We start from the raw sequence: 19,814 nt of genomic DNA, 5'->3' as shown, positions 1-19,814 counted from the left end.
TACATAGTTAAAAATGACTACCTACCAGTGTATTTGTAAAGAAAGGGCAAACCCTCAATCAGTTGAAAAGGGCGGGCTTTGCTATATATCGCTGACAAAAAGAAAAGCTCAAATGAGTGAGAAGGACGATGAAGGAAACATCTGTGCTGTGTCTGCTCTGTAAGTAGAATCTCTGTGTTTGTTTGAATTCTTGTACTTTGACTGTCTGCTCTCCTGATAACTGATGATGGAGGAGAAGACATGAAAAACAAATCAGGCTGAATTCAAGATAAAAACAGTAGGCAGTGAAAATCTCAAATCATTCAACTCATTATATGAACACAGCTGGACAGTGGACATGTGACTTTACTGTGTTAATTAAAAGTATCTACGTATGTATTTATGAGTTTGTATATACTCACAATAGAGCCAAACTTTATTGAAGCATGTTGCATCAATGCGAGTTTGTGCGTTTTTCAGCTGTTTGTGTGGAGTTGTTCTTCATGTTCACCTCAAATCCACCTGAGTGTCAATTTTCTCTTTAGTTCTGATCTCACTGCTGAGCTGCACAACAAGCCAAGGTCAGTAACCTTCTTCTGTCACAGTTGTAACAGTTTGAGCAATTAAAAGATTTTATTTTATTTTATTTTATTTTTTTCATTTTAACCCTCACAGCTCGTCTGACTGTGAGTCCCAGCAGCTCTCAGGTCTTTAAAGGAGCCTTTGTGTCTCTGAGCTGTGAGGAGGACGACAGCTCTGCTGGATGGACTCTGAGGAGAAACACAAGTAAACGACAGAGGACTCAGTGTGGAGATGGAAAATCAGAGGGCTCTTCCTGTAACATCAGCTTCATCATCCCACTGGACAGTGGAGTTTACTGGTGTGAGTCCAGAGAGGGTCCCATCAGTAACATGGTTAACCTGACAGTCACTGGTAAGCTGAGTGTGTGGAGTTAGTGTTGATGAAGCTGTGTGTAAATGGATGAAATGCTGTAGTTTGTCTCTGTGTTGAGGTGGATCAGTGATCCTGCAGAGTCCTGTCCTCCCTGTGATGGAGGGAGATGACGTCACTCTGCTCTGTAAAACAAAGACCACTCCCTCCAACCTCACAGCTGCTTTCTATAAAGATGGCTCCCTCATCAGGAAGCAGCCTACAGGTCACATGACCATCCAGCATGTTTCCAGGTCTGATGAAGGCCTCTACAAGTGTGACATCAGCGGTCATGGAGAGTCTCCATCCAGCTGGATCACTGTCACAGGTGACACACTCACCTGTCTGTGTTTCTGCAGCTTTCAACATTCACAATGTGACGACAACTTAATGACTGTGTTTGCTTTATTTTAGAGAAACACACCACCACACCTCCACCTACATCCACACCTCCACCTACGTCAGGATCGATCCCAACATCCTCATCTGCTTATGGCTCCTCTCCTGTTCTTGCTGTAGTGGTACTTGCTGGATTAGTCTGTTTTGTGGTTTTGCTGGTGTTTCTGGTTCTGCTGGTGATACGATGTGTTCGTTTGAAACCTGAAGGTGAGACTCAAACATCTGGATTTTGCATGTATGCCTTTATTTTGCAGAATAATCTAAAAATTTCTACCAGTCATTATATACTTTTGTATTTACATTTTGTGCAGATGTTGTCATTTCTATGTTTGTGTTATTTTTACGGATAATAGTTACAGAGATGTAGTTTCAGACCGATTAAAGCTTATACAAAGTGTCAAACTGTCAACTGTCATGTAATTTTTATAAAATGGGAATATTTTGGGACATCCATCCATCCATCCATTCATTCACTTCCGCTTATCCCTTTCAGGGTTGCGGGGGGCACTGGAGTCTATCCCAGCTGTCTTAGGGCGAGAGGCGGGGTACACCCTGGACAGGCCGCCAGTCTGTCTCAGGGCTAACACACAGGGACAGACAATCATGCGCGCTCACATTCACTCACGGATTCACACCTTTGGGCAATTAGATTTTTCAATTACCCAAGCACGGTGGTTAGCACTGTTGCCTCACATCAAGAAGGTCTTGAGTTTAATTCCACCATTAGGCTGGGGTCTTTCTGTGTGGAGTTGCAGGTTCTCCCTGGACGGTCCAGCTTCCTCCCACAGTCCAAAGACATACACTTAGTGGGTTAGGTATTTTGGGACAATTTAGGGAAATATTGTGAGGAATTTTAGAACTATACAGTATAATCTGTAGCTGTTTGGAAAGCAAGTACTTAAAAATGAGTTGAGCTGGACATATTATGAGAGAATAAGAATTCTGGATAGAAATCTATTGGAGCTTTGGTCAGATATATTACCTGCACTGATGTCCTCTGTATGCCTTTTGATATGCAGAGAATGACCCAGCTGCAATCTACTCGGGAACGAGATCTGAAGATGTCAGTTATGGACAAATCATCATCAAAGATAACAGCAAAAACTTGCAGATAAGAGGTACACCTGGTCTTCTTTCCTTTTTGTCATGGTTCAGTTCTAGAGCCAGAGCTGTGAACCTTTGTCTTGCAGTTAATTAATGCAGGAACTGTTGCTCACCTAATTTAACTAACTGCTTAGTAAACTTTCATTAATTGTGATTCTACTGAGTCTTCTGTTCCTAGGACTACACTCTTCTATATTGCATCCACTTATCCACTTCAGGGTTGTTGGGCGTTCAGTTGGTTCAGTTTTAGTTCTATAGCACCAAACTGTAATGTAAACATTGCACAATAATACAGAGAAAACCTCAACAATTAAACAAAGTTCTTTGAGCAAGCTCTTGGTGGCAGTGTGAAGGGAAAAACCCTTTCAATAGCAAGAACTCTCCAGCAGAACCAGGCTCAGGGAGGAACAGCCATCTGCAGCAACCAGTTGGGAGTTTGGAGACACTTCTCTGGTGTTGTACTTTGAATCTGTTTGAGCCACATTTCTATTTTGAGGATTACATCGTTTGATCACTGACACCAATTTTGACTTTCCACACCTGCTCAAGTCTTTCCTAAAGATGTACTTTCCATTTTTCATTTCTCTATTTTCTTGTGCTCCTTCTTCCTGATGTTGCTGTCTGCTGGGGTTGCCACATCTATCACAACTGCAGTCTTCTGCTCCTTGTCAACCACCAAATAAAGCTTGATGTCATCTATGTACTGAACAGGAGATCCAATCCCAAGTCTACATTTTCATCTGCTCGTATTGATGAGCTGGTCCAGAGGGTTGAGGTCCATTCAGAACAGCAGTAGGGTTCTTTGGTATATTCCAGACTTGACGTTGACTTGTGTGATTGCGCAACACAAGCTTTTAGCTTGATGAGTTTGTTGATGTCTTGAGATGTGTGTAAGGAGGAAAAGACCTTTAATACAATGACTCATTTTCAAAGTTCTGCATGTAAAACCACAGCAGCTACTTCCTGTTTTTGACTCCAGCTTACTGTAGTTTTAAACTGATAAAAACTCTCACCATGGCCTGTCCTCGTTGTAGAACGTTTTTGCTTTGCACTCTGTGCAGAAGTGTGTCAGCCTGCATGGAAATAGGATGGCATCTTTGTGGTCGTTCAATTATCTTTTCCACGGATATACCCTCGACTCTTTTTGGTTTCGGGGGTGGGGGAGATGCAGTGTCACCTCAGAGGTAAAAACTAATAAAAGAAATCTGAAACTGTTCATAAAAGCCATTAAACAACATTATCATTATGCTGCATAAAACAATATTTAATAACCATTAGTGTTAAAATATAAATTACTCTTATACAGTTGAGCTGGATCACTTTCTGCATAATAAAAATATTGCAATTGCTGTAGGCACAAGTTTACTCAGAGATGAGGATAGTAGACATCAATTGTTATATCATCATCAATGGCAAGGAAAAATAACCTAAGTGGTACATCAGCTTTAGTCTCCAACGAGAGGTTTTGTGCTTGATGGTTAAAGAAAGTGAATCCTCAAAATTATGATTATCAAGTGAATTATTTTGGGAAACCATGATAGAAACTAATTCCCACAAAATATAGTGCACTATATTGCATTGCATGCACTATATTGCCAAAAGGATTCAGTCACCCATCCAAATCACTTGGGCCATGGGTCAGGCTCGAACCCAAGCCAGCTGCTCTCAGCCATGCACCATGTGGTGATCTGGAAAGCCTAGTGAGCCAAACCGAGCCTCACACTCATCTGTCAGTTAACTTCACACACAAGTGTGGGTTTGACAGTTGCTATGAGAACGGTACTTCCCTGACTGCATTGTGCCAAGTGTAAAGTTTGATAGAGGGGGGATTATGAGGGGGGTTGTTTTTTAGGAGTTGGGCTGGCCCCTTTAGTTCTAGTGAAAGAAACTCCCAATGCTTCAGCATCCTGAGACATTTTGGACAATTGCATGCTCCCAACATCGTGGGAGCAGTTTGGGTATGGCCCCTTCTTGTTCCATCATGACTCCATACAATGTGCAAAGTAAGGTCAACATAGATATGGATGAGTGAGATTGGTGTGGAAGAACTTGACTGGCCTGTGCTTTGGGAATAACAGCGGAGACTGCGAGCCAGGCCTTCGCTTCCAACACCAGTGCCTGATGTCAGAAATGCACTTCTGGAAAAATGGTAAAAATTCCAATGAAAGCACTCCTAAGCCCTGCCGGAAACCTTCCTAGAGGATGTAAAGCTGTTATAACTTTAAAGGGTGACCAAACATCATATTAAATCCTATGGATAAAGAATGCCGTTCAAGTTCACATATGTGTAAATGCATCAAAATTAGCCCCACATGTGTCTGCTGTCTGATTTTGGTACAAACACATGTTTTTAGCTGGATGAACAGAGAAAATCTGAACAGACCAAACATTCTTCACTGTGTGTTCTCAGCCCCTCAAACCTGTTCTTGAATACAGACTCATTTTCAAACATTGGCATGTAACCACAGCAGCTATTTCCTGTTGTTGACTCCAGTTTACTGTACTCTGAAACTGATAAGAGTTTTTACCACAGTATGGCCTAGTTTTGAAACATGTTTGCTTTGTACTCTGTGCAGAGACATTTTGGAAGTCAGAGGGGCTTCAGAATTTTTGGTTACTGTGTGGTTCATGTAGAGTTGAAATACTTCAGAAGTTTTATAGCAGACAGCTAGAATATGTAAATACAAGGTAACAAACAGTAGCGGTTTTAGATACGGGCAGTTGCCCGGGGCGGCATCACGGGTATCGGCAAAAAAAAAAAAATGCTCGTACTCATGCTGCCCCGACGTCAGCCAGCGCATATTGGGAATGGCATAGGCACCGATCGGTTTTCTATCGCCCATTTGCTGGGAGTAAGGGCGCCCTTCCGTTTGCGAGGTGCGCCTGCTGCTTGCGGCACAGGGAGGAGAGGGCGGGGCGGCGGGGGATTCTCTGAACGGCTGGAGCAGCATCTAATAATCAACTCGCAAAATAAAACAAAATAAAAACAAACTAACAAACAGAAACACAGACATTATGATACAGACTTATAATTTGCACCGATGTTTTTTCGAAATTCTATATACGAAAAGTGAGCGCGAGAGCCCTCGGTGCGCCTGCTCGCTGCTGAAGTCAAAGTAAACTTTATTGTCATCTCCGCTACATACAGTCCAGTATATAGAGAGACGAGAGACGAGGCTCCAGTTACAGCAGTGCAAGAAAAAGCCATCAGGTCTCAGTTTAGAAAAAAGAGAAAAGAAGAGGAGGAGAAACGAGCAAAAGATGCAGGTAAGCAGATGTGTCATTGGATAATGGCAGGTCATCCTGAAACAATCAGAATCAGAATACTTTATTAATCCCTAAGGAAATTATGTGGGTTACAGTTGCTCCAAGAAGAAATGGTAAAAATAGAACAGTAACAGACTAAACTCCAAACAATACATTATGTTACAGATTTTAATATTAATTAGTCATTGTCAATTGTTGATTTGTCCTGTTCTCATTGTATGACGAATTATGATGGCTGTTTGGTAGCCGTTTGCATACTATGCATACTCTCTCTCTTCATATGTGTGTGTGTGTACAACAGTTTTATGTTAATGTACAATCCTTAATATGTTTTGTGTGTGTGTGTGGGGGGGGGGGGGGGGGTTCGCCCAGGGCGCCAAACAGGCTAGGACCGCCACGGTAACAAAAATAGCTTTTTTGGTATTTAGTGATCAAATAATAGATTTATGTAAATAGTTTGTATACCACAGAGAGGTACATGCACTTAGGTCAGGGTATTTTTATTTATAAGCCAAATGCAAACCTTGTCTGCCTTCTCTAGGTATTTTAGAGTAGTCATTCATTTGTTTGAACATTAAATGCTAATAAATCAAGCCCGCTAATCAGTCAGACCCTTATATGTATTACCATACACTGGGATAATATTATGACAGCTGTTGAGTGAAATAACTCACTTTCTCCTCAAAGCTGATGTGTTAGAACAGAAAAAAGTGGCCAAGTGTAAAACTTTGAGGGAGTTGTACAAAGGCCACATTGTGATTGCTAAATGACTGGATATCACAAAACTAAAGTTATTGTCAGGTGCTCAAGGTCTGCAGTGGTCTGTATATATCACATCTGGTCCAAGGAAGGCAAATAGTGAACCAGTGACAGGGTCGTGGGTGGTCAAGGCTCACTGATGCATGTAGGGAGCAAAGTGTGGCTTCTCTTGTCCAATCCAAAACATAAGCTACTCTCTCTCAAAGTGCCAAACAATTTAATGCTGGCTTTGGTGTAAAGGTGTCAAAATATAGAGAGCATCACAGTTTGTTATGTACCTGGCAGTGCAATGGGCATATGAGCCTCAGACGTGCCAATGGAAGAAGAAGGGCTGGTGCTACGTTCCAACACCAACACCAGTAGGGTAAAGTGTCTTGCCCAAGGACACAACAACCAGGACAGAGAGGCCAGGGATCGAACCAGCGACCTTCCAGTTACAGATGCGCTTCCGAACCCCCTGAGCCACGGTCGCCCCAAAAAAGGGAGACAGGGAGGCACAATGGTTAAATTAAAGGGTTTTGATAACGTTCCTGTTACTAAATAAACTAAAAGAGACGGACAAGCTGCTATCATCTTTTAAAGAAAGAAAACAACAAAACCCAGTTGTTGGTCAACAAACTGAAAAGTAATTGACAAAAAGCTGAGTCCCACCTTGCAAGTTACGGGGTTTAAAAAATCTGTTGTTAACATCTTGGTGCCAGATAACCCAGCACACTTTCAGGGGCCTAGTGGAGTCCATCACTCGACAGGTCAGGACTGTTTTGAGAAGAAACTGGAGTTCAACACAGTGTCAGATTAACTATATGTTGTGCACAGACCCCTGTAATCTCTATGTGTTTTATTAAGCAGAGAGTGATCCAGCTTCAGTCTACTCAGCAGTGAGCATAGAAGACATCACTTGTGGATATCATCAGACTACAGGACAAGAGGTAAAGAAAAGAGGTAAAGTTGCCCTTTACTTTAAACTTTGAACACAGCCAAGCTAGCCGCACAACCTGTTTTATGATGCTAAGCTGAGCTAACTATGTCCTGAGTCCGTATCAAACTTCTCTGCTGTCTTTTAGAAAGACATCAGTTTATTTAGAGCTACATGGGCAGCAGAATGTAGTTAATGATTGACTCAAAGCAATAGATACCAGACAACAAGCCCCAGTTTTGAGATGATACTTAAGGGCACAACTCCGTATGATATTTTTCTTATTACATAGAAACTGTGTAGTTTATGTCCTATATAATATAATTTAAGGAGTCGTTTTAATTTCATTCTTGCTGATGTCATGGAGTTACTCATACTCCATACTCCACTACTCATTCAGCAAAAAACTATTACTTTCATAATAGTTAGACGCCCTTAAAGTACATTTCTAAATGTAATATTTTCCAATCAGTACCAATTTCTAAAACATTGATACATACAGAAGATAAACAGATAAACACTCCAGAGCTCAAAAAACACAAATTTAATCTTTGTTAAAAATGCAACCAAGTCAATATTAGACAGAATTTAAAGACAAAATGTTTTTGTTCAGCACAAATTAAGTTAGACTACCACTACTTGGACTCTTTTGATTATTTTAGGTTCTGTGATTTAGTGTTTGTATTGCTAGTTTCCTTAGTTATGCCTTAGTACTTTAGTTATTTTCTAGTCCTTTGGTTTTGTCACTGTGCCTTCCTTGCGTTCCATGTGTTACGTCTAGCGTTCCAGGTTTCTATGTTTATGTATTTCCTGTTTTACTTTGACATTCCCGTGCCTTCAGTTTTGCTCTCCTTTCCATCTCGTTATGTACGATTTGTCTCACCTGTGTTCCCCTCCTGTTTCCATTTTCCTCATTACCCTCCGTGTGTATATATATTGTGTGTTTCCCTTTGTTTCTCATTGGGTCGTCTGTGTTTCCTCTGCCATTACTCCCGATGTAGTTTCAGGTTTCTTGTTGAGCTTTTCCAGATTAGGGTTTTCTCTGTTTATCTCAGTGCCCTATTGTAGTGATGGGCAGATGAAGCTTCATGAAGCACAGAAGCTTTTCATCCAATTGGTTCACCCCAGCACAAAGTTTCTTGAAGCTTCATTTGCTCTAGTAGGACACCTACTGGACGTAAAAATATTAGTTGGCATGAATTTGAAGAGTGTGGCCTTTTGCACACAGCCTGTAAATGTCAACAACAAAAGGAGTGTGTAAAACATCTATATTGTAGTGATGCAGTATACTGTGTATATTTATACTGGCAGTATGGAAAATGATCATTTGGAAATGCTTAAAATGGAAATGATCATTTACTGTGAGGTGAGGTGTGGTTGGGGTGTGGACAGTAGTTGTGCTTTTGTAACGTTGAGGTATGGACAGCTACACACTGAGGCTTTGAGCCTCAGTCGTCCTGCATGTTCACATTTTATTCTGTAGGAACTAAATTTTCACTGCTTTTATGACCTTTTAGTGGGGAGAACATAGGTAGGCTTTAATGATTTAACAGATCTTTTGAATCCTTTGTCCTCCACAATGCTAAATGGCTGGGAGTCCTCAATCACCATGCTAACCAGGTCGTCTATTTGAGATTGTTCTCCTGAGGAAAGACAATAAAGACAAAGCACAAATATAAATATCACACACGTAACTTATAACAGCTGTATAATATTGTTATATCATTTAGTAACATTACTGCATGCTATATTATCATGGCATTTGATGGCTCACCTGGTCTTGCTCCACAATCGGTGTTCCCCTTATTCTCATGCAAAGCTCTGTAGTGCCTAAGCATGGATGAGGTGTTGTTGTTATATCCCAGCTCCCTGGCACATAGCAAACACTTCACCTTGTACAAAAGTAAAGACAGCTTAACATAAATTGTATTGCACCATCAGTATCATGAAAATACATCTTCTGTAGAAATTTACATACCTTGTTGGGAGGAATAAGATCAAAATGTTCCCACACAGGGGAGGACATCCTCCTCTTCTTAGCTGGCTCCATTCTCTCCTGACTTTCCTTCCTCACTCTCATAAACCTCCAAACTGTCTTCAAACTCTCACATCTCGCGGCAAAGTTTGAACCACTTCATGAACCAGTCACGTGGTACAGCCGGGCAGTGAGGCTTCGGAACGTCATCATTTTCAGCTCCTCCCATAAATGAAACAAGCCTCGATACGCACATCGCGGAAACGCCACATTCCTCGATACAGAACGTCACATCACTATCCTATTGCCATATTTTCACCTATTGTTATTACCCACCTCATCTCTGTGTGTCTGTATTTTGGTCCACATTCACCTCACTCCAAACCATTGTCTTTGGCATATATGACAGTTAAAATAATAATCTTCAAATGTAGTCTTAATCTAAGACTCTACAAATTTTGAATTGGAAAATCACTCTTACTGCTAGCTAGTGTACCCCTAGTGCTGGTCCAGAGAACTGTGTGTAGTAAATGGTAAATGGCCTGTATTTATATAGCGCTTTACTAGTCCCTAAGGACCCAAAAGCGCTTTACATGTCCAGTCATCCACCCATTCACACACACATTCACACACACATTCACACACTGGTAGTGACAAATCACTCCTTATAAAATAAGGGACTATTTGAAAGAAAGCAGGTGAATGAAATAAAACTGAGTTTTAACCCTAGACAGATGTTAAGAGGTTAACAAAGCTCCATTCAAACCTCAAATGATGCTGCTTGGCCTGCCTGTATGTCAGGGTGGAGAGAAGAGAGAGAAAGAAAAGCAGAAAGGAACAAATGTTTTGATGCAATTTAATGTAGTTCCAGGTTTAAAATTTGTGAATTTAGTGGACGTCTCAACAAATAATTAAACAGTGAAAAGTATGAAAGCTTAGTGATTTGTAGCTGAGCTGGTTCCCATAAAGTGTGAATCTACACTGTGTGTATCACAGACATATCAATGGAGATTGGAGGTCTTGATTGAACTACAAAGCTTGCAATCATATTTCCTGTTGTTTGAACTGTGCGTGTTTGTGTTCAGACTTTAAACCAGAGCCAGACGTTGTCGAAGCTTCACTGAAGTAGTCCACCAGTCCAACTACTGACATTCCCTACTGGTCTCCCCATCACCTCAAAAAACAATCTTCTTTTTTAATGGAATTTTTAAAAGTCTGTGTAAATTCTCAGTTATGCATATCATGGTAGTCTAAGGAGCTTGAAAACAGCTTTATTTAATTTTTTAGTTTTGTTTTTGTTTTTTATGATGTTTTACCTCACATTCATGAGGATTCTTCAGTTCTAAAACCACAAGGTTGAGAGTTTCAGGAATCCCAGGAAGGCAATCTGTCACTGTAGGTCCGCAGTCATCCAGAATTAAAATTTATATTAATCATGTGATGACACACAAGTTTAATAGCGGGTTAATGACCACCTCCTAAGGGAAAAGCTCCACCCTCCCACTCCAGTAGGGTAATAAGAACCTGGGATGCTCAATTTTTTTTTAAAGCTGAAACATCTTCAAAAAAAACTTAAACTTAAAGTCCACACACCTTTTATTCAAGCTCCTCTATTGTTGTTTATATGTATTCAGTAAATTTACTGTTACTTACTGTATATTTTATTCATATGTTATTTATTTCTATTGGATCCTGTTCTTGTTCCCACAGCAGCTATCTGGTAAATAAAACTTTGCTCTCGTTTGTATTTTTCATGTTGTTGTGTCAGTTTTAATGATTGTGTGTGATGGGAAATTGTCTGGTTGTAGCTAACTGATACCTGACTTTGGTGGAGAAAACAAACAGTAAGCATTGAACCACAGACTAAAAACACCAGCAACACCACTAGAAGATCTTGCATCCATCCTATATCCTCACATTTGTTCTTTTAGAATTTATATTATATTATGTTAAGTAAAAATATTAATTTAGTTTAAATGGGGACATCTAGTGGAGAGAGCAGCATGGTGGCCCGGTGGTTAGCACTCACACTACACTCATAAAAATTAGTCATTGGTTGAACTCAATTTGACTGATGGCAGGTTTTCCACGTAATGCATTTATTTTGGTTCAACCAAATCTACATACATCATGACAATTTAATTAAATTGAGTCAGTAGAACACAATTTTTTAAACACATTTAAAAGGAAAAAAATTACATTAATAAGATGTGAAAGGTTTTGGTTGGTTCAACTCAATACAATGTCATTCATTTGAGCTAGATTTTCTTTCGAATTGAAATGATTATTTTAAGTTCAACGAAATCATAATTTTAATTACCAGAAAACAAATTTAATTATTAAAATAATGACAAAATAAATTAGTTTTATCAACTCAGTTTTATTCACTTGAATTAAAAGCAGAAACAGAATATTTTGTGAATAAACATACATGTCACATGGTCAAATTAACCTTAACAAAATCAAAGTGCTCACAAAAAAGTGCCTTACATTTGAAATGAATATCAAATCTGAAAAGCACACACCTCTGTACTACTAGGCAATACTGAAAACAAACTGGAATCTGTAAAATCAGATTTCACTTCAGAATCATTGTATATATATTTATAGTGACACTTGCAAATTCACAATGATAACCTACTAAACATTGCAATTCACACCATATTATGCCAGTCACTGAACATTTTAAACAACCCAAAAATACTTAAATACAACATATATACATGTATATATATATATATATATATATATATATATATATATAATACATAATATATAATGTACATATATATAAATAGATTTTCATTAAGAACATTTTGTGTTACCAAAGGGGAGGTATATTAATAAAAAAAAAACCTTTGCTTCTCTAATTCAAACTTTTACAAGCTTATAAGAACGGGAACACCAACTTTAAAACACTGGAAGACACCAAACTTGTCAACATTTGTTTTGTCTCTTCGAAAATCCCAAAAGCAATTAAAAGGAAGATGCTGGTCACAACCATTAAACTTTTTTTGAGCTAAATTCCCACAGTCCTTTTATCCATCTATAGTAGTATAGATTAAAGGTTACACACAAGTTACTTTGCGTAACTTGTGTGAGGGAAAATCTCTTCAAATGGACAGCTAACCACATTTTCCAGACATATTCTGGCCACTTAATTCTCATCATGAATTCTTGTCCAGTTGTTCTTTTGCATGATAAACAGATTCATATATTATAGGAGGAAAGGATTTCTTAGTATCCAACATGATATAAAATTATATAATGATATATGATAAAATGATAAGGAATATAACATAAAATAAAATATATTAAATATTACAGGCTGCAGAGCACATTTGCTAAGCAGGGCGACCATAGATTATGTGCATGTAGTTCTCCCTAAAAACAGTGAAGCAATTCAGATCAGTGAGAGGAGGCTGAAGAAGAATCGATATAGAAACTGATGAGTCTGTGCCCGTGAGCTTGGTGACTGAGTTTCAGGTGGAGCTCAGGATTTACCCAGAGGAGAGCTGAAATATTGCAAACTGTTCTACTGTAGGAACCTGACATCTCTGCAAATATTATTTGCAAATAGATGTGTGTTAATTAGTACTGTTACTGTGCCACGTGCGCAGGTTTTAAAAATCTTTTATTTTATATTGAAACATTCAGACATGAATTCAGCACACTAACATAGTTTGACGTGATGATGGTGATGGAGAGATTGGTTCTTGCCTGGCTCCGGACCCGTCTCAGTTTGTTTACGAGTCTCAGGTTTGAGACAACCATCCAAATGTCCTGTTACGCACATGCTATGATAATATCTAACAGATAAGTGAGAGGGAAAGGATAAACACTCCTAGAAGCAATTATCATATTCACATTAGGCACAGCACATGCTCTTTGACTTTTCTGGCAATTTGGAATAAAACACATGCAGCAAACCTTTGTAAATCCCATTTGTATGTTTATTTTAAATGTCTGCCCTTTGAAAAATAAACTTGTACAAACACAGATGTTGTATAGGCAGCCACAAAAATACCCCTGTCTACAACGTTGAGTCATAAAACTTATACTGTGTCTCTTAAGTAAATCCAGCACCTTTTAAAGTCTGTTTATGCAGAAACCACAGGGTAAGAAAACACTATGGTGACGTACGATGCTGAGGTTCATCTTCTGCTCGTAGCACTTTAAACATTATAATCATTATTTGACCTCATGGCCTTCAAGATCAGTAAAAAGCAGTTAGGTGATATAAGGTAATTTGGGATGTTGTTTCTACAATAGCAACTTTCAGTTAAGAATGGGAGTCAGAGTTTAAAAGGGTTTTTTTTTTAGCTTTCCCTCTTTTCTCATAGCTCGTGTACATCTTGTACATCCACCCAGAGAAGAGAGCAGAGGAGGTGAGGAAGAGGCAACGATGAAGGCTGAAATGAGAAATCTTCACTTTAGAGCCTCATTTTAAGTGACTGACACAACTATGTTTCATCATATTTATGACATTGTATATATACATTGTATATATTTAGATTTAGCTATTTCTAAGAAAATTACCAACATGAAGTAATGTGACCATTTTTTTCATGACATGCAGAAAACGTGTAGGGCAGAAAATTTGATTATCTTAAAGGACTGTGTGCGTTGTCTTTTATATTCTAGCTGTGCCTCTTATATATGTTAAAGGTAAAAATGTTTCTACCAGATCCACAAGTGAATCCTTCATTATGGTCCTCTTCCCACAGTCGCCTCCAGTTTAAACTCGTTTATCTCCAGACACTCCTCAGTCTTGGATTGTCAAGCCATGTGAAACGTCTGTGCTCCTCCTCTACATTTTACCACTTGCAACATCTTTGTTTACCTAAAGATTGATTTATGCATTCATAATTGTTGGGTATATTGTCGCATCATAAATGTACCACAGCAGTTAAAGCTTAAAGAGTTAACATGAGAACAAGTCAACAAGCTATTTTCCATTCATTTTTCTTCATAAACAGCAACAGATGGTAGACAGATGGTAGCATGCTGATGTTATCACATTTGCTGTAACCAATCACAGGGCTACAGCGCCTAGAAAGGTCATTCTTGTAAAGGCTGCCATTCCTTTTGATTGGGAAACAGAGAAGCAGCTTTGGAAATAGATTCAAACTTTTCTCATCTTCGGGTGGATATTTCTGATTGGATATGTGAGTGAGTAATAACTGATACTTTATTGAATTAATATTTACTTTTATTTTACTGTGTCCTGTTTAATCTTTTTATTGGCTATTATTGGCTGAATTATTTACATTTATTATGTAAATATTAAATTATTATTCACATTTACAGAAGCCAAACCTGCTGTAAACAGCTGTTGGTCCTTTAAGGGTGGTGTTGTTGCCCGTTGTTTTTATTTCACCTCTGAACAGCCACCTCCTGACCCATCGGGGGTTTTTGAGGGCACAGGATAACCTGGTGGATAATAAATGGCAAACAGGTGGTTTGCTGGCCTGTTGGCTGGTAGGATAGGATAGCTGCTGGCTGGGTAAGATTAGAGGAGATAAAACAAAGGAAAAATTTAGTCCACCCTCTTTTTGTCTTTTGCTTTGTGTTTGATAGCCCTATAACTGGGGTGTTTATGTTAACGAAACATCGACCACCCATTTTTTTTTTCATTATCATGTGGTTTATCATTTAACGTCATCCTCTTCTTCTTCTTCTTCTTCTTCTTCTTCTTTTTTTAAAGTAAATGCCACAAAATAGGAAAGAGCCAGCAACTGGCTTTAATCGTTTAATGTAATCTACAGGCTACAGCTAAATGCTGCCTCCTCCATAGTACAATATACATGTTTATACAGTGACGTCATGTTGAAGTCCTTTTGCTGATGATGGTCTTTAGTACGTAGCTGATGATTGATGATGAGGTTATGTTTGTGTTGTTCTGTGGAGATCATTGAAGAACTGAACCTGTTAAACACTCAGACCTGCTTCAGATTTCATCGCTTTAGTTATGACGCACTTATTTAAGATCGTCCTCCAGTCCAACCTACTGAACGTCACTCTAACGCGACATACACATGACATGAGTTCAAGAACACGGAAATGTCTGCTGTGACTGCGTCGCTCTTGCTGTTTGTCGTCCTCTTTGTGTTTGTCTCTGCAGGTGAGATTCACTCTGTGGGACAGAGAGGAAAAGCATCAGTCTCTTTACATGTTAACAACATTTCCTGACGAGTTATTTTCATATTGATTCAGTTTTTCCGTGTTTGTGATGGAGACACGAGGCTGGGTGGAGTCTGTGTGGACCTAACATGTCGGTGTGATCAGAGCCCACAGAGACAAAGAAGTGTGATGTGTGTGTCAGTGTGATGTGTTGTAGTTTCAGGAGTCAGTATACAGCTACAAAGCTTTGTGTTCAGTGTAAACAAACAGCTGTAGCTACAGAAATGCAGCATGCTGAGACTCACAGTGTTATATAATGAGAGGGCTGCTCATCCACCTGGCCCTTCCTCACAGTTTCTGTCTGATTTCTCAGACTTTTATCTGATTTAGTGCTCAGCTCAGATAAAATGATAATTGTGGCTGATTTTAACATCCATGTAGATGCTAAAAATGTTGTTATTATTATTAACATTATTTCCTGAAAACCCTCTCTTGTCTCACACATTATGTTCACTTATTATCAGGACGTGTTTTTGTTTTTGGAACAGAGTTATTGTGTTTTTTTTCCTACTTAGTTTTTATTCTGTTTTGACTTTTTGTGTTTAGTTTAATTTAGTTTCCAGATGATTTTCTTCTTTCAGTTCAAGTTTTATTATTTATTGCTTTAAAGGTTTTAATAGTTTTATTCTTTTTTATTATTACTGTCTGGAGGTTTTGTGTCAGAGGCAAGATTTAGGAGCATCAGTCCACATATTACAATAAAAAGCAGGGACATCCAGAGTCTCAATGAACTCGACTATGTATAGGAATTTCTTTTACTTATGTATTAATCACATTATTTTATTGTATGATACCTTGGTGCCACTGGATTTTAACATGTCTCACACTCATACAGTAAGACAAAAGGTGGGGGTCTAGTAAGGAAGTTGGGGGAAGCAGACAACTCCACAGGAAGAGTCTTTTGTCTCTTTGAGGTCTCTGGGAGGTAGCGAGGGAGTGTGAACCTTAAGGTGTGAAACAGCTGAGTACTGCCTTTTGTTCCTGGGGAAGGTATTGAGAGCCATGTAAGGCTCAGGGAGACTCTGCTGACCGTCTGCCCCGCGGTCATGCAGGCTCTCCACAAGCTTGGTTGTCTGTTCTTTGTGTGTTTTGATTAAAGAATGTTAGCTACCGCTCGTCTGCAGGCTTCATTTAAACGGAAAACTTCCACAACAACCATCAATAAAACAAACAAACCAATTCTAAAACTAAAACTGGGCATACACCGTGTGATTTTTGGCCCATTTTGAGATAGCTTTTCACCTGTGTAACCATTTTGGGGATCCACCTGAGTTTCCCCTTAATCGTGTGTCATGCATCGTGTAGTATACATGGGGTAATGAGAAGCGATTAACACCTCACGACCGGCTCCCATTCAATGGTTATGATTGCAAGAAAATCAAACCTGTTTGAAATCCTGGTCACCCCTCGTGGAGGTATCGCACTTTTGAAGCAGTGCCATGAGCCGATTTAACACAACCTCTCACACTGCACATGCACAAACACAGAAATGGAAGTGAAAAAGACGGAGCAGCATGGCAGGGCAGCATGTGATCTGGAAACAAGCGATGGAGGCCCAATTTGTAGAACTTTGGCAAGTTCGTCCTTTTCAATGTCATCATTAAGCCTGTAGACTCCTGGTGGAGCATAGGGCATAGTTTGCTCTTTTCCACATCTGTTTGGGTCTCCCCACTTTCCTTTTTCCTTGTGGGTTCCAGTCCAGTGCTTGCCTTGTGTCGTTGTCGAATGGTTTTCGAAATGTGTGGCCTATCCAGCCCCATTTTCTATTCTTGATGTCTTGACCACCCAGGTTCTGTCTGGTTCTCTTCGACAGGTCTGTGTTCAAGACCTTCTCAGGACATCTGATGTTGAGGATGTGTCGCAAGCACTTGTTGATGAAGATCTCTATTTTGCTGGTAATAGTGTTGGTCACCAGCCACGTCTCGGACCCCAGCCTTTTCAATGGGGCCTCACAAAATGATGTGTGTGCGTGTGTGATTGTGTGTGTGATGAGTGCTCACATCAAATTTAACGTGCTCACAGTGTGAGCACTCAGGTCGTATCGGGCCGTATAGTGTGAGACCCTGCATTGTGACCTATGAACTTCTAACCCGATTCAGTCGTGCAGTTTTTATCAGGAGCTGAATAATGGGACTGAAAAAAATCACACACTGTATGCCCAGCTTTAGGATATATTTTGATTTGAGTTGCTGTCCTTTTGAGATAAAGAGGCAGAAGATTTGCTTTGGTGACCTCTGAAGGGAGCAGCTTAAAGAACACATACAGAATGAAAGGCTATCATCTAATAAGAGATCTTTTGTTGTTGTGTGTGTATTTCTGCCTCTGTCTGGCTGCTGTAGAAGTGAACAGTTGTACTTTGACCTTGAACCTCTCTACTCTGTGTTGTTCTCTCTTTTAGACAAGAAAAACATCACAGCTGAGTCAGGACAGAGCGTCACTCTGACATGTCGAGCTCCAAACAACAACAATGACATTGTAGAGTGGTGCAGAGCTGACCTCGAGCCAAAACATGTCCTTGTGTACCGCGGTGGGAACTTGGTTTCAGATGAGCAGCATCCATCTTTTAAGGACCGGGTGGATCTGCAGGGCAGACAGATGAAGGATGGAGACGTGTCTCTGATTGTGATGAATCTGACAATAAATGACACTGGAACATACGAGTGTCGTGCGTTCACAAGTGGAACAAACTGCAGGAAGAAAGCAAATCGCAGTGTCGAGCCCATCAGCATCATCAACCTGAGTGTTGTTGATCCTCCAGGTGAGTGAATAGAGCTGAGTGTGTGTGTGATCAGAGGTGAAGCTGCTTCCTGGTTGTTGATGTTTGTTTCTAAAGATGTTGTTGATGAGACTTTGTAGAAAGCAGCTGGTCTGAGTGATGTGATCAGAGTGCAGTAGATAATGTCTGACAGCAGTTTGAAGAGGAAATGGATTCTGTTCTGTTCTTCACTCATCACCTACCTGACAGCTGACACCTCACACCTGTTTCTCACCTGCAGGTCAGACAGGAGGACACACAGAGGGTGGAGTCAGTGGTCTGGTAGCAAGTCGGTCCTTTTTGGTGCTGGGTTTGTTGTTGTTGGGAGTGTTACTGGTTTTATGATCAATAGAAAAACATAAAACCAGTAGTTCATGTTCTAAGAGAACATGAACAACGAAACTTGTGAAAAAATCAGGTCAAAATTCACAGCAGTATACATAATCACAAGAAATTACACTAAATATTCAGGTCAGTAGAAATGTTTGGTGATTTCAAGGAAAAATGTCATCCATTAAAAATAACTGGAAACATTAGTGATGGAAAATATGTTTAAAATGATCTAATCTTAGGACAACTACAAAAAAGAAAAGAGATTAACGATGTGTTGTTCAAAGATCAATGCATTGGACTAAACCAGCTTGTTTAAACAGTCTGGTCACTCAATTTGTGACAGATGGATTTCAGTCATTAGTTAACACAGCATCTCAGATCATCTTTTTATCAGCAACTTAAAATAACTGCAGTCAGAGATCTGAGAAACTGACACTTTATTAATTCACACCATGTTTTTTCATCAAGCTACGACACGCCTAAAACAGATTCAGCATTAGTACAGTTACATGAAAACAACCATAATATCTGTAAGCATGGGACAGAAGAGAAAGCCTCATCAACCACAGATGCTAACAAGTCAAAACCTCAACTTCTGGGCCCTGCACTCAGCAAAGTCACTGAGCATCTTTACAGACTTACCCCCTTTTCACTTATGAAATGAGTATTATGGCTTGTGAACTTTGGAGTGTGTGGAATGAGCTGCTCTGCTTCTGTTTTGTAAACATGTTTCATTTTGGGAATGCTTCGTAAGCTTTATTTCAGTTTTTTTAGTGCAAACTGGGATTCCATAACCAGCTAACTAAGGCTACGTCCACACGTACATGGGTATTTTTGAAAATGCAGATTTTTCTATGCATTTGCACCTTTCGTCCACACGTAAATGGCATTTTCGGTCACTGAGAACGGAGATTTTTAAAAACTCCTGCCAGGGTGGAGATTTTCGAAAACTCCAGTTTTGCATTTACGTGTGGACGAGGAAAACGGAGAAAACGCAGCGTCAAAGGTGTGCACATTTTCTGGCGTCACACTGTGCGCCACGTTATTGTTTTGGTGAAATGAATTTCTACAATGGTGGACTTGGACAAAGTACTGTTACTGTTTAATTGTGCTCTCTGCAGTGTTTAAATGCTTACATATACACACAGTTACTGTCCCTCCACACATTGGACTCCTTTCTGCTTCTATGCACCATCTTTGTTTATGCTTTCCCA

General features: G+C 39.6%; 2 protein-coding genes across 4 annotated transcripts; both read left to right on the top strand.

The window, feature by feature from the left end:
* Positions 1 to 665: 665 nt before the first annotated feature.
* Positions 666 to 5,221, top strand: LOC102314464 (low affinity immunoglobulin gamma Fc region receptor II-like; the record flags this gene model as incomplete). The annotated part of the gene is made up of 4 exons (XM_042215815.1): positions 666 to 912; positions 992 to 1,237; positions 1,324 to 1,515; positions 2,328 to 5,221. Coding segments are annotated over 4 exons (864 nt in total), but the record flags the coding sequence as incomplete, so codon positions are not given.
* A 9,071-nt stretch (positions 5,222 to 14,292) lies between these two features.
* On the top strand, positions 14,293 to 19,503 carry LOC102288879 (programmed cell death 1 ligand 1-like). 3 transcript variants are annotated; one of them, XR_006053331.1, is made up of 3 exons: positions 14,293 to 14,497; positions 17,911 to 18,270; positions 18,509 to 19,503. XR_006053331.1 is itself a non-coding variant. In XM_005950707.2 (3 exons), exons 1-3 carry the CDS (start codon positions 15,393 to 15,395, stop codon positions 18,610 to 18,612), a joined length of 525 nt encoding a protein of 174 aa, XP_005950769.1. In that variant the 5' UTR covers positions 14,533 to 15,392; the 3' UTR covers positions 18,613 to 19,503. The 3 variants fall into 3 exon arrangements, 1 of the variants encoding a protein (XP_005950769.1); XR_006053330.1 differs by having other exon boundaries at positions 14,294 to 14,501; XM_005950707.2 differs by lacking the exon at positions 14,293 to 14,497 and adding an exon at positions 14,533 to 15,453.
* Positions 19,504 to 19,814: the final 311 nt, after the last annotated feature.

The sequence above is a fragment of the Haplochromis burtoni genome, unplaced genomic scaffold, assembly GCF_018398535.1.
Source record: "Haplochromis burtoni strain Fernald_Lab_line unplaced genomic scaffold, NCSU_Asbu1 Contig_829, whole genome shotgun sequence".
Classification (NCBI taxonomy): domain Eukaryota; kingdom Metazoa; phylum Chordata; class Actinopteri; order Cichliformes; family Cichlidae; genus Haplochromis; species Haplochromis burtoni.
This window is presented reverse-complemented; position numbering and strand designations above follow the sequence as displayed.

Bases quoted from the DNA above. Each gene is read 5' to 3' on its own strand.
- LOC102288879 (XM_005950707.2), top strand. From the start codon at position 15,393: ATGTCTGCTGTGACTGCGTCGCTCTTGCTGTTTGTCGTCCTCTTTGTG. The intron at 15,454-17,910 runs GTGAGATTCACT...TCTCTCTTTTAG, and splicing joins CTTTGTGTTTGTCTCTGCAG to ACAAGAAAAACATCACAGCT. The intron at 18,271-18,508 runs GTGAGTGAATAG...TCTCACCTGCAG, and splicing joins GAGTGTTGTTGATCCTCCAG to GTCAGACAGGAGGACACACA.